At 40.3% G+C, this 13,657-nt stretch overlaps 1 protein-coding gene and 2 long non-coding RNA genes across 4 annotated transcripts; 2 read left to right on the top strand and 1 right to left on the bottom strand.

The window, feature by feature from the left end:
* Nucleotides 1-427: 427 nt before the first annotated feature.
* On the bottom strand, nucleotides 428-1,467 carry LOC147020798 (uncharacterized). 2 transcript variants are annotated; one of them, XR_015062116.1, is made up of 2 exons: nucleotides 1,237-1,467; nucleotides 428-1,124 (listed from the first exon to the last, which is right to left on the bottom strand). It is a non-coding gene; the product is annotated as an uncharacterized LOC147020798 (long non-coding RNA). The 2 variants fall into 2 exon arrangements; XR_015062117.1 differs by having other exon boundaries at nucleotides 428-1,090.
* A 471-nt stretch (nucleotides 1,468-1,938) lies between these two features.
* Nucleotides 1,939-5,401, top strand: LOC147020797 (uncharacterized). The gene is made up of 3 exons (XR_015062115.1): nucleotides 1,939-2,033; nucleotides 4,978-5,073; nucleotides 5,196-5,401. It is a non-coding gene; the product is annotated as an uncharacterized LOC147020797 (long non-coding RNA).
* A 122-nt stretch (nucleotides 5,402-5,523) lies between these two features.
* Nucleotides 5,524-13,636, top strand: LOC147020796 (ubiquitin carboxyl-terminal hydrolase 17-like protein 5). The gene is made up of 8 exons (XM_085893815.1): nucleotides 5,524-5,618; nucleotides 10,823-10,890; nucleotides 11,482-11,552; nucleotides 11,742-11,824; nucleotides 12,029-12,140; nucleotides 12,377-12,517; nucleotides 13,181-13,310; nucleotides 13,464-13,636. Exons 1-8 carry the CDS (start codon nucleotides 5,524-5,526, stop codon nucleotides 13,634-13,636), a joined length of 873 nt encoding a protein of 290 aa, XP_085749941.1.
* The last annotated feature ends 21 nt before the right edge of the window (nucleotides 13,637-13,657 follow it).

Raw genomic sequence — 13,657 nt, 5'->3', positions numbered from 1 at the left:
AAGTGATTCTTCACCATTAAGAGATGGGGCAAAAACCGATATATGGCACGATATTTCAAAAAGTTATTCGTCTCGATATGTTTCACTGGATCAGGCATTGCGGAGCAGAGGTATGCGCTCTACCGAGTGCCCTTGAAGTATTCTCTGCATTGATCAATCTCGGTTCTCACTAACCCTGTAATAAATACATTTTTTTCCAAATCACCAGTTCTCTTGACCCTTGTCATCCAGTGAAATTTGCTTGAAAATGTTCTAGTTGTTTGTGTCCTTTTTGACGTCATGAATAACAGGAAGTTTCCTGTTTGGAATGATTTTAAATTTTGCTTGATTTCCAGACAGACAGAGAGAGAGGGAGAGAGTAAAAAATGATCACTCCTCTGTGTACGTGTGTGCTCGGGACGAATTCAGAGCAAAGTAGTGTTAAACATCAGGTTCGTTTTCAGATTCATGTTCAAAATAAAACATTAAATGGAAATCAAGTTGTTCCTCAATAATCAACCGACGTTTGTAGACAGAAGGACAGACGGACAGAAGTGAACCAATTGTTGAACCCTGCACCTCAGGTCACGTGTGTGGGGTAAAAACATCCGATGTACAAGGTGAGCAATTATAATTCATCTTGATACAATATTTCCCAGACGTGGAGAGGTTTGCAGCCGTGTTGTAGTTCTGATTTTCAAAGGTGATGCAGCTGTGTCATGGTTCTAGAACCATCCACGTGATCAGAGCATGATTGATGACGTGCTGCTTTGCGTGAACAATGGGACCATTGTGACGTGAGTGAACTTTCCGGTAAATACCCCAAACAATTAAATATCTGGGAATGTAAATATCTCATTCCCTTCATCATGATGACGAGTTATCAGAGCCGATGTAACATGACCTGCACACACACACACACACATACACACACACACACATACACACACACACACACACACACACACACACACACACACACACACACACACACACACACACACACACACACACACACACACACACACACACACACACACGATCTCCATTGTGTTCCGGTGTTCAGTTCCTTCTGACCATCACCTCAAACCGCTCCGTTGTCGATCACTCTCTGCAGGTATCAGATGAAATTCGAACCCCGAACCCTTTTAAAAAGCATCGTTACACCAAACCACGACGAAATAAATCACCATTATTCCACAAACACAAACAAAAATGATAAATACAGTGAATCGGCTTTGCCGTGCAGGCACCAACCTCCTTCAGCGGTTCATCTGGACGATCCTTCATGTTTACCGGAAGTTACCGCCTGTACCACGTGATCAATCTCATGTCATCACCGTGACGTCTTTCAGAGAAAAGGAGTCACGTGATCAATCCAATGTCGTCACCGTGACGTCTTTCAGAGAGAAGGAAAACGAGTCACGTGATTAACGGTTTTTTGTGTGAAACTGACGTGGTGTCTTCCAATCCGTTTCGATATTAAAATCGGATCTTCTTCACATTCACAGTTATGATGTGAACGGATAATTCGAAAAAATCTAACGAAATTTAGTCAAAAATTTAATTTAATTAGTCAGTGCAGATGTTTGCCAAACGATCACACACAATAAAGCGTACCAATACACCGCCTGGAGCATGTATTAATTACGAGGATGTGGAATTTCCTGGGGAAAAACAAAAATCCCGACGTGAGTGATGAAATGATATAAATGTCAGAGGAGAATATAACAATTACAGTTTACGAGTCATGAAATAAAAACATTCTCGCACATTCGATTTTAGTTTTCTTCAGTCATTGAAACCAATTAATAAATCATACTTAACCCAATAACGTCCTTTAAGGGATATTTAACATCCTTCGGTGAATGCTAGCAGATTGGATAGCCGACTTAACGTCGTTTCCAAAGGATCAGGTGTGCTCATTGATGCATCACCCTGCGCTGAACATCACCAGGACGACAGTTTACAGTCAGACTGGCAGTTTAACCCCCACCAGGTGGATGAGAGTGAAGTCCGCTACCTCTGACCTGTCATCCCGTGAACCTCGAAAAGTGCTGGTTAACTTAGTTTGGTTATCTGGGTTTGGTTAACTTAGTTTAAAAAACATTTATTCACATTTTAAATGTAAATTTATCATCAAATCAAACAAATGAAATCGATTGTGGAAAAAACGTTCCGTTGGTCGGAATAAGAGACCTGGATGTCGGTTATTTTTGTGCTGTTGCTAAGCAACAAAATGTGACTTGACTCTGCAGTTGTGTTTGGTCCGAGTTGAAACTGTCACGCTCTTTGGAGGTTCAACCGTTTGGACTTTTATCGTTTGTGTTGGACCCTGTTCCTCGTTCACTTCGACTTTTTACCTTCGTATTCTGTGAAAGGGTTAGGGTTTGGTCGGCGTGTATTTATTTATTTATTTATTTGTTTGTTTGTTTGTTTGTTTGTTTATTTGTAATCTTGTGATTCGTAAAACTCAAAAAGTGTTAAACCGAATTGCATGAAATTTGGTGAGATGATTGGTTATTAGCCAGGAAGCATTCGATTAGATTTTGGGATCGTTCGGGTCAAAGGTCAAGGTCAAGGTCACGAAAAGGTCAAAATCGTCTTTTTACGATAACAAGGTCAATTTTTATTCAATTTGCATGCAACTAACGCCAAAATGTTCAGAATTCAACGCCTCATCTTGTGATATGCAATATGACACAATGACGCCCATACTCTTGTTACCGGTTAGGGGTCAAAAGTCAGGGGGGTCACGACCTTGAAAAATATGCGGTTTTTGTCATAACGCGGTCAATTCTTGTCGGCTTTACATGAACCCAGCACCAAAATGTTCAGAATTTAATGCCCAATCTTGTGACACAATGACGTCATAACATGTCACCGGTTGGGGTAAAATGACGGGGGGGGCTGGTCACGCCCTTGAAAAATATGCGGTTTTCGGCATAACTCAGTCAATTCTTATTCTATTTGCATGAAACCAGCATCAAACCAGCTCCTCACACTCATACCAAGAACAAAAAAAGTAGTGGCGGCGAAGGGATGCACTCTATGAGTGCCCGTTCTAGTTGTACAGGTGAGGGAGGGCAGGTGGGTGGAGTACAAGTGAGGGAGGGCAGGTGGGTGGAGTACAAGTGAGGGAGGGCAGGTGGGTGGAGTACAGGTAAGGGAGGGCAGGTGGGTGGAGTACAAGTGAGGGAGGGCAGGAGGGTGGAGTACAGGTAAGGAAGGGCAGGTGGGTGGAGTACAAGTGAGGGAGGGCAGGAGGGTGGAGTACAGGTAAGCAAGGGCAGGTGGGTGGAGTACAGGTGAGGGAGGGCAGGTGGGTGGAGTACAAGTGAGGGAGGGCAGGTGGGTGGAGTACAGGTGAGGGAGGGCAGGTGGGTGGAGTACAGATGGTTGGAGTACAGGTGGTGGAGTACAGATGAGGGAGTACAGGTGGAGGGAGTACAGGTGGTTGGAGTATAGGTGAGGGAGTACAGGTGAGGGAGGGCAGGAGGTTGGAGACCGTTGTTTGAATTTGTTTTATTCTTTAATTCACAAAGAAAGAGAGATTCTCAACAAGGAGATGAGAGTGATGTTGAGAGGAGGAAAAATCTTCAGGGAATTGTTATCTTCATGAAAGAATGTGGATCAAGATCATGATTATTACTGGATCAAGATCATGATTGTTACTGGATCAAGATCATGATCGTTACTGGATCAAGATCATGATTGTTGCTGGATCAAGATCATGATTGTTACTGGATCAAGATCATGATCGTTACTGGATCAAGATCATGATTGTTACTGGATCAAGATCATGATCGTTAATGGAACAAGATCATGATCGTTACTGGATCAAGATCATGATTTTTACTGGATCAAGATCATGATTGTTACTGGATTAAAATTGTGATCGTTACTGGATCAAGATCATGATTATTACTGGATCAAGATTATGATTGTTACTGGATCAAGATCATGATTGTTAATGGGTCAAGATCATGATTGTTACTGGATCAAGATCATGATCGTTACTGGATCAAGATCAGGATTGTTACTGGATCAAGATCGTGATTGTTACGAGATTAAGATCGTGACCGTTACTGGATCAAGATCATGATTGTTACTGGATCAAGATTATGATTGTTACTGGATCAAGATCGTTACTGGATCAAGATCATGATTGTAACTGGATCAAGATTATGATTGTTACTGGATCAAGATCATTACTGGATCAATATCGTGATTGTTACTGGATCAAGATCATGATTGTTACTGGATTAAGATTGTGATCGTTACTGGATCAAGATCATGATTGTTACTGGATCAAGATTATGATTGTTACTGGATCAAGATCGTTAGTGGATCAAGATCATTACTGGATTAAGATCATGATCATTACTGGATCAAGATTGTGATCGTTACTGGATCACGATCATGATTGTTACTGGATCAAGATAATGATTGTTACTGGATCAAGATTATGATTGTTACTGGATCAAGATTTTGATTGTTACTGGATCAAGATCATGATTTTTACTAGATCAACATCATGATTGTTACTGGATCAAGATTATGATCGTTATTGAGATATTTATTATTTGTTTTCTTGTGTATTTATTTATTTGTTTTCTTGTGTATTTATTTATTTATTTGTTTTCTTGTGTATTAATTTTTTTATTTGTTTTCTTGTGTATTTATTTATTTATTTGTTTTCTTTGTGTATTTATTTATTTGTTTTCTTGTGCATTTATTTGTTTGTTTATTTATTTATTTGTTTTCTTGTGTATTAATTTTTTCTTTATTTTCTTGTGTATTTATTTATTTATTTGTTTTCCTGTGTATTTATTTATTTATTTTCTTGTGTATTTATTTATTTGTTTTCTTGTGTATTTATTTATTTTCTTGTGTATTTATTTATTTGTTTATTTATTTGTTTTCTTGTGTATTTATTTGTTTATTTATTTATTTTATCTCTCAGTAACCCTTTATCTCTGTTTTCCATTCCTGCAGAATCTGCGATGAGGCAGAACGTGAATGTTGAGAGGGCGCTGAACGCGTCTCTCAACAGTGACAAGACCCCCCATTGCGAACCAAACACCACCAAATGTGGGTTTTCCTTTTGGCTTTCTGGATCTACACCGGTGTGTTGTTGAACTCGTACCGTGATATCATGGAGTTGATGCCAAATATATGTATATGACACCATATTTGGGTTTTGCTTCCTGCAGATGACGATCACAATGGGAGACATGTTCCCACACCTGACCATCACACACCGGGTGAGCTCTCCTTGGAGTGGCGAAGAAGTCGAGGCATTGGGGCAGGTTTGAAGAACGGTGGTAACACTTGTTTTTTGAACGCCACGCTCCAATGCCTGACGTACACAGCACCCTTGGTGAACCACCTGCTGTCAGGGAGTCATGGCGATGATGGTGTGTACCTCGCCCTGTTCATCTATATCTTCACTTAGTTTCCCTACCCTACAACCATAATCATTCAGTGGCATGATCATTAAGTTTTTGTTTTTTTATCACGTGCAGGTGAGCACACTTCATCATGCACATTGTGTACGATGCGCCAACACATCATCAAGGCGATGTCAGACACAAGGGCACCGTTCCTTCCATGGCCCTTCATTTCACGGCTCCAAAGTGAGTACAATGTGCCCGACGAGAGTGAAACACCATCATTAACGGTGTTTGGTGGAGTTATCATCGTATACTGCAGTACTAGCTCGTGTGCACCGGAAAGAAACGTCACAGGGAGATTCATTGATGCATGAATAATGATCCACACATCCTGATCGACAACAACTCCATCATAGTCCACTATACTCACCACCAAGACCCCTCCATCCTGGGAGTTGTTTGACCGTTTTTAGATTGCAGGTTTACAAATGCATCATTCTGAGGGTGTGAGAATGAAAAAACTGAAACCGATCCTTTTCCCACAAATCCTTGTGGGTGTAAAGTTTGAAATATTTTCATTCCATGTTTTTAGTTTACTGGTAAATACCCACTCCCCCAGGATGGAATTCTGTTGTTCGTGAAAGATCTCGCACAATGTTCGTGTACAGCCCCTCCTTAATTATAAATATTATACTTGTACCCCCTTCCTGCTCCAGATAAATTATACTTGTGCCCCCTCCCCTCCATAAAAATTATATTTGTTCCCCCTCCCCCTCCATAAAATTATGCTTGTGCCCCTCCCCCTCCATAAAAATTATACTTGTGCCCCCTCCCCTCCATAAAAATTATACTTGTGCCCCTCCCCTCCATATAAATTCTACTTGTGCCCCCTTCCCCTCCATAAAAATTATACTTGTGCCCCCTCCCCTCCAAAATTATGCTGTTCCCCCCTCCCCTCTTTATTGCAAATTCTGGTTGCCACCACTTCCCCCTCCAAGATTCTGTTTCTATATGAATGCCGTGTGCACCCCCGGGAAAGGTTAAAGGTTAAACGTTCCTGGTGGAGCTTTTACTGAATCATTGACGTCACACTTGGAGAACAGGACTTTGATGCTCTTCAGCACTCGACCTCCACGATCGTGGCATTTCAGGGTTTTCATTTTTCAATTTTAAACCTGTTTCAGCCAAATGGACAAACAGTGATATTAATGTTACTGCAAAGTGATCAATTACATGTTAATTTCTGTAATATTCCCATTTACATGCGAGTCGTACATTTCAACAACTCTGTGCACACAAGGCAGCTCCGTACAATGGTTACCTGAACATCGTCCTGAGAATGGAAGAAACTTTCTTTCAAAGAAACTATTTCATTGACACCTGTGATTTTAAAAACAAATACACATTTATATTCCGTTGTGGAATATAACACTTTGGAGAAAACATCATGCTATCTCGACGTATGTTGAAGGAGCCATGCATGCGTCCGGTGTGTGCTGTGTGTGTGTGCGAGTTCGACCCGTTGGTGGGACAGTTCAGCTGACTCCAACCACAAATTCTATAATTTACACTTTAGAACACTTTAAAATTTACACTTTGAGAACCCTCTATAATTTACACTTTAGAACCCTCAAGAATTTACACTTGAGAACCCTCTATAATTTACACTTTAGAACCCTTTAAAATTTACACTTTAGAACCCTTGATAAATTACACTTTAGAATTTATACTTTAGAACCATTTGGAATTTACCCTTTAGAACCATTTAGAATTTACACTTAAGAACACATGAGAATTTACACTTTAGAACACATTAGAATTTACACTTCAGAACCCTCTATAATTTGCACTTTAGAACCCTCAATAATTTACACTTAAGAACCCTCTATAATTACACTTTAGAACCCTTTAAAATTTACACTTTAGAACCCTTGATAAATTACTTTAGAATTTATACTTTAGAACCATTTAGAATTTACACTTAAGAACACATTAGAATTTACACTTTGGAATAATTTGAAATTTACACTTTAGAACCCTTGATAAATAACACTTTAGTACCCTTTAGAATTTACACTTTAGAACCATTTCGAATTTACACTTTAGAACACATTAGAATTTACACTTTGGAACCATTTGGAATTTACACTTAAGAACACATTAGATTTTACACTTTGGAAACATTTGGAATTTACACTTTAGAACCATTTGGAATTTACACTTTAGAACACATTAGAATTTACACTTTGGAACCATTTGGAAATTACACTTTAGAACACATTAGAATTTACACTTTGGAACCACTTGGAATTTACACTTTAGAACCCTTGATAAATTACACTTTAGAACCCTTTAGAATTTACACTTTAGAACCATTTAGAATTTACACTTTAGAACACATTTGAATTTACACTTTGGACCCATTTGGAATTTACACTTTAGAACACATTATAATTTACACTTTGTAACCATTTGGAATTTACACTTTAGAACCATTTAGAATTTACACTTTAGAACACATTATAATTTACACTTTAGAACACATTAGAATTTACACTTTGGAACCATTTGGAATTTATACTTTAGAACCCTTGATAAATTACACTTTAGAACCCTTTAGAATTTACACTTTGGAACCATTTGGAATTTACACTTTAGAACCATTTAGAATTTACACTTTAGAACACATTATAATTTACACTTTGGAACCATTTGGAATTTATACTTTAGAACCCTTTAGAATTGTCACTTCAGAACCCTCTTTAATTTACACTTTAGAAATCTTTTGTAATTTACACTTTAGAACCCTCTATAATTTACACTTCAGAACCGTCTATAATTTACACTTTAGAACCCTTTATAATTTACACTTTAGAACCCTTTATAATTTACACTTTAGAACCCTCTATAATTTACACTTTAGAACCCTCTATAATTTACACTTTAGAACCCTCTATAATTTACACTTTAGAACCCTTTATAATTTACACTTTAGAACCCTCTATAATTTACACTTTAGAACCCTCTATAATTTACACTTTAGAACCCTCTATAATTTACACTTTCGAACCCTTAATAAGTTACACTTTATAACCCTGTAGAATTATCCACCAATCATCCACCATCGATCATCCATCAATGTAGTTTTGTGTCCGTGATGTTTACAAAACCGTTGAACTTCCATATTGTAGATATCTGTTCCTCAGGACATTATCCCAACGTGATGAGATCATGGCTGTGATTGGCTGATTTTTGTTGCCCTGGAAACCATCTCAGTAACTTGGCTTGTGCACGTGATGTTTCAAAAGCAGTTCAAGATTTAGCTTTCATTCGATAATGATCGATTCCTCATACCACCCAAAAGATGGGGGACCGAGAGTATCAGCTCCTTGTTTCTCTTAAAATTGTGATAGGTTTCTGTGAAGTCGGTGATCACTTGATTGGGCAACAGTGAGCCTTACCTATTCCACTGTTTCGACGTGGGAATGCCCATTTGCTTTTCTGAATGAGAGGAGGTTGAGAGTAAAGATGTAACAGCTTTGGAAGGGGGAGGTTGAGGATCTGGGGCTGAGTGGGGGGGGGGTGGCAGTGAATGAAGAGGAGACAGAGTTGGCAGGGGAGGTTGAGGTTTTTTATTGAGTTGTCACAATTGTGGGAGTGTGTGCGTGTGTGTGTGTGTGTGTGTGTGTGTGTGTGTGTGTGTGTGTGTGTGTGTGCGTGCGTGCGTGTGTGTGTGTGTGTGTGTGTGTGTGTGTGTGTGTGTGTGTGTGTGTGTGTGTTTTGTTCTCCTTGCACAGTTTTAATTCACAGATTGCTTTGATTTTATGATAAATGGATTTTAAGATCATATCGATTGTTGTTTGGAGAGATTGTTGTTTGAATGGTTGCAGGTATTGCACAACATTTTGTTCAAGGTAATCAGGAAGACGCGCACGAGTTCCTCGGGTTTCTCTTGGATGCCATGCAGCGAGATGATACGTGAGAGCTTCACATCCTCTTCCTTTTCTATCCATTCTGTTTTATGTTTTATCTACTTCTATGAACCTAAACTTTGCCAGGTTCATGATTCCACAGCTGGGAGATATCAATGTGATCCATTGTGTTTTCCTCTCCCTTTTCATGGACATATCTCGTGTTTATCAGTCACGCTGCGAGGTCACCACCATTTTGTCACCTTTGCTTTATTAATAAAGTCAGCACAGCGATGTTTAGTTTGATACAAATATTTTCGTGACTTCCAGAGATGGGGGACATGGGAGGGGTGGGGGTGGGGGGACAGTGTGGGGTCAATTGTCCCTCCTGCCTTTTGGAAGGGTGGGGGTTAGGGTAGAAAGTGCCTCATGACACGAACCCCCAAACAGGTCTGAGGACATGGTTGAACGAACAGAGAGTGTAAGATGTTTGTAAAATACATCATATCCTTTGACTACCAATAGTTTTATCATCACACCTCTTTCAGAACCTTGATGAAGCAAAACTCACAAATTTCTCAAAAGGATTCGCTGATTCCACTTTGTCCTGGATTTAATCCATTTTCACTGTGATAACACACCTTTCGTATCCTGACAGTGAACGACGCCACCTGACCACCCCACAGCCACCATCGAGTTAGGAGGATAATGAGAGTGCCTTGTGGTACACTACCACTAATTGATGTGATTGATAATTCCCAATATGGTGAGTAATTAATATAATCTTACTGAACATGGGTGTGATCATTTTTTGGGACCTTTAGGAGTGAAACAGCTCCTGGAGCACTTCCCTTTTGATCGTGAGTGTCACGATCCATGTTTCATTTGTTCACCACATTCTAGTTCAATTCGACACCTCCATTTCTTCTTGAATTTGTAACTTGCTATTTATCTCCAGATATTTATCTTCCACCCTTAATCAATCAAGGGAAGGAAATGTTTGTTGTTTTTTTTGGGAAGTGTTTTAGGTCCCATAAAACTATACCGGGTAGCCCTGCAAGTAATGAATCAGACAAGACAATATGGGAATGATCGACGGAGAACTGTCGATAGTGGAGGAGTTAAGATGTTAAAAGTACTAGAGTAGTTGTGGGTTGGAGGGTGGAGAGGGAGGATATGATGGTCAGGGTGCACACATACATGATAAGTAATGAGAAGGGAGTACAAAGACAAACTAATACTGACATCGAGTATGTGAGAGTGGAGAGGGAAGGAAAGGGACCAGTCCAGAAGGAAAGGGAAGGAAAGGGAGAGGGACCAGTCAGGGTTGGTTTGTGGTTGAGCTCGTGCTGGATCCTGATGTGGTGGCATAATGTTTGCTTTTTGGGATTTATTGCTAACTTCATCCCCATCCCCAGGGATAAAACTCAATAAACACGAATACTCACTGGTGAGGAAGTAACCAGCTACACTCAGACCCCAAACTCAGTGAGTTCATGATTTCCTGTTTGTACATTTATCTTTTGTACTTCACAGCCTCTGTCAGCATTGCTGTTCGTCCAAGGTGATCAGTCGGACATTTGAAGGGTACCTACAAACACAAGGTGAGTCCATCACAATGAGTGGATCAATCGTCTTGCGGCCTTCTGTGACCAACTGATCATGCACACATGAGCACCCTGTAATGGTAAATACCACATTGGGTACCTGTACAGTATGGCCGCTTTTATTTGATTGGAAGGGGATCACATAACACAGGTTTTATTGTGTGCCACATTATTTATTTGTTCAGTTTTGATGAACTCCATCTTGGTTGTGCTTTAATCCGTTGACCACATTTGAATCACTCTCAGTGAACCTGCCAATCTCTTGGTTAGAATTCCACTCCACGTGTGTGTGTGTGTGTGTGTGTGTGTGTGTGTGTGTGTGTGTGTGTGTCTGTGTGTGTGTGTGTGTGTCTGTGTGTGTGTGTGTGTTTTCTCATGTTAGTTAAGGACTAGTTGATGCCTATAATATATATTTTGTATCTTTTGACAATGATAAATGGGTTTTTAAGCCCATAAGGTACAAACTGAAACTCCTTGACTATGAGGTCGAACCAGTGTGTTGATGCACAAGTGTAGGCTCATGGAAGAGTGAAACAACAGTTATCACATTCTCTGTGTTGTGGTAACCATTGTCCGTTTCTCCATCAGTTGAGTGTTTAACTTGCCATCACAAGTCGAACAGGAACGAGCCGATGAGGGACGTTCTCCTCGATATTGAGGTTGGGATTCAGTTTTTTATAAAATATTTTTTCCGTTTCGTTTTACTCGCCGTGCCGTGACCTGGTGCAGGTAGACAAATGTAAGTGATAAATTAAATAAATCTGGTGGTGGGGGGTGTGCTCGAACTTCACAATAATGATCGTGTGCTGATTCCATGACCTTTGACCGATTACCCTGTCCTTCCACAGAATTTTTCTGGTATCGAGGAGTCTCTTCAGCATTTTTCAAGGAGAGACGACCTGTTTGGAGACAATGCTTATTTCTGTGAACGGTGGGTGCACCTTTCGTCTGTTGTTCCAAATGTTGATCTGCATTGTGCAGGGAAAGATCTTTATAACAATGGAAACGTTTATCAAAGTTATCTGTCTCTTAAAAAACAACTTTTCTGGTGACTGATCACCACGTGACCAGAACCCCCAGTGTTGTTTATATATCTCATGATCACGTTTGATGGGATTGTGGTGATGATTTCCAGGTGCAACTCAAAGAGACCTGCCACAATGGCTACCACAATTTACGACCCACCAAACGTCCTCACCTTCACACTGAAGAGGTTTTCCTGTGTCACTGGGGGAAAGATCTCAAAGGTACGTTTGTCCTTATCTGGAACACCTGTACACCAGGACACTTTCACGATCGAATGTGACTTTTGTTTCTGATCCAAGACCTCATCAGGCACCATTCCACAAGGTGCTCACTACGTCACCAATTTCACCTCTAAAATGCTCGATACACCTGGTTAGAATTCGGCAATGACTTTCTGATTTGGACTGAATTGGTGTTTGAACTTTTGACCTCCAATGACGTGATCATTTATCCTCAGAACTTCCCATATGTTGAAAAGCTGAATCTTCGTCCCCACATGTCACAACCAGACGGGCCTCCAATATACTACTTCCTTTATGCTGTTCTCGTCCATCATGGGAAAAGAAGTTGTAAAGGTCACTATTTCAGTTTTGTCAAGGTGAGTGATCCACGTGAGACCATTATCTGCTGCGTGACCTTGTTGTGTCCAATAGGATGTACAGCAGCCCTCCAGGGCGAGGGGAACATGTTCTTCAGGTTACGTGATTGAATCACATTTTGATTATCCATTGTGACCATCCAGATGTAACCTCAGTTCATGAGTCTATTGAGTGAACAATGGACAACATTTGATCAGGTCATGAGGAACATTATTAGTTGTTGAGTGTCCAGTCCGTTCTTGGTTTTCTCCATCATAGATGTAAAATGGCGTGAAACCAGGCGATCTCATCCTACGTACGATCCTTCACAGAAGGGGAGGTGCCGCCAAAACATCATCTCTTGTGTAAGTAAAACAATGGGTGGTTTTAATTTACCTTGCCAATCGGTGTGGAAATGTGGAGTTCAGACTGAGTATCGACACAATGACTCGCCCAATGTAATGAAGTTCCAAATCCCTGACAATGGTGTAGGCCTCACACTCTTGCTCTTTGTAAAAGATAAGCTTTCCGTTTCTGCTCTGCAGTGACATTGAGACTTATCATCTTTGCCAGGCCATTGTCACCACCACCACAAACTACAAATATGAAAGGAGTGAATTGTTCTTCGATATGTTGAGCTTTTGTCACAATGCAAGGATGATATTTGATGCACTTCCCCACAGGTGAGTCACGGCACCTGGTTTAAAATGAATGATGCTTTCGTGAACAAGGTGAACGTGACCGAGGTGATGCACCAACAGGCTTATCTCCTGTTCTATGTGCGGTCACCTGATGGTCTTGATGGGAATACAGGTACAGAAGGGCCGAATTCAGAAGATGTGAAGCTCCCAACGAGGTATGTGAGTGTGTAAATCATCTCTCACAATAATTTATTTATTTTATTTGTTTTTAATTCCCGTCTCTGTGAGCTGATGTTTCCATGTATCAGTTTCCTTTTTCCGTAAGCCTGCCTTGGTCCATATGTCTTTCAGCAGTATCAAGCAAACAAAGACCCTTCCACGCATCAAGATCAAGATCAGGAGAAAGCATTTACCAACACTCCCAAGTGTGTGCCAACACCATGCCAACCCCATACCAAGGGTACAGAAAGATCTGAACGGCACCAGCACTACTTGTAAAAACAAAAGGAAAAGAAAAGA

The sequence above is a fragment of the Eptatretus burgeri genome, chromosome 9 (assembly GCF_056783735.1).
Source record: "Eptatretus burgeri isolate ZD-2024b chromosome 9, Ebu_testis_v1, whole genome shotgun sequence".
NCBI lineage: Eukaryota > Metazoa > Chordata > Myxini > Myxiniformes > Myxinidae > Eptatretus > Eptatretus burgeri.
The sequence above is the reverse complement of the archived record's forward strand: the minus strand, read 5'-3'. Positions and strand labels throughout refer to the sequence as shown.

What these genes read in the sequence shown, in the direction of transcription:
- LOC147020796 (XM_085893815.1), top strand. Translation starts at nt 5,524, where the DNA reads ATGCACATTGTGTACGATGCGCCAACACATCATCAAGGCGATGTCAGA. An exon ending in ACGTTCTCCTCGATATTGAG is followed by an intron (nt 11,553 to 11,741) that starts GTTGGGATTCAG and finishes GTCCTTCCACAG; the next exon opens with AATTTTTCTGGTATCGAGGA. An exon ending in CTGGGGGAAAGATCTCAAAG is followed by an intron (nt 12,141 to 12,376) that starts GTACGTTTGTCC and finishes ATTTATCCTCAG; the next exon opens with AACTTCCCATATGTTGAAAA.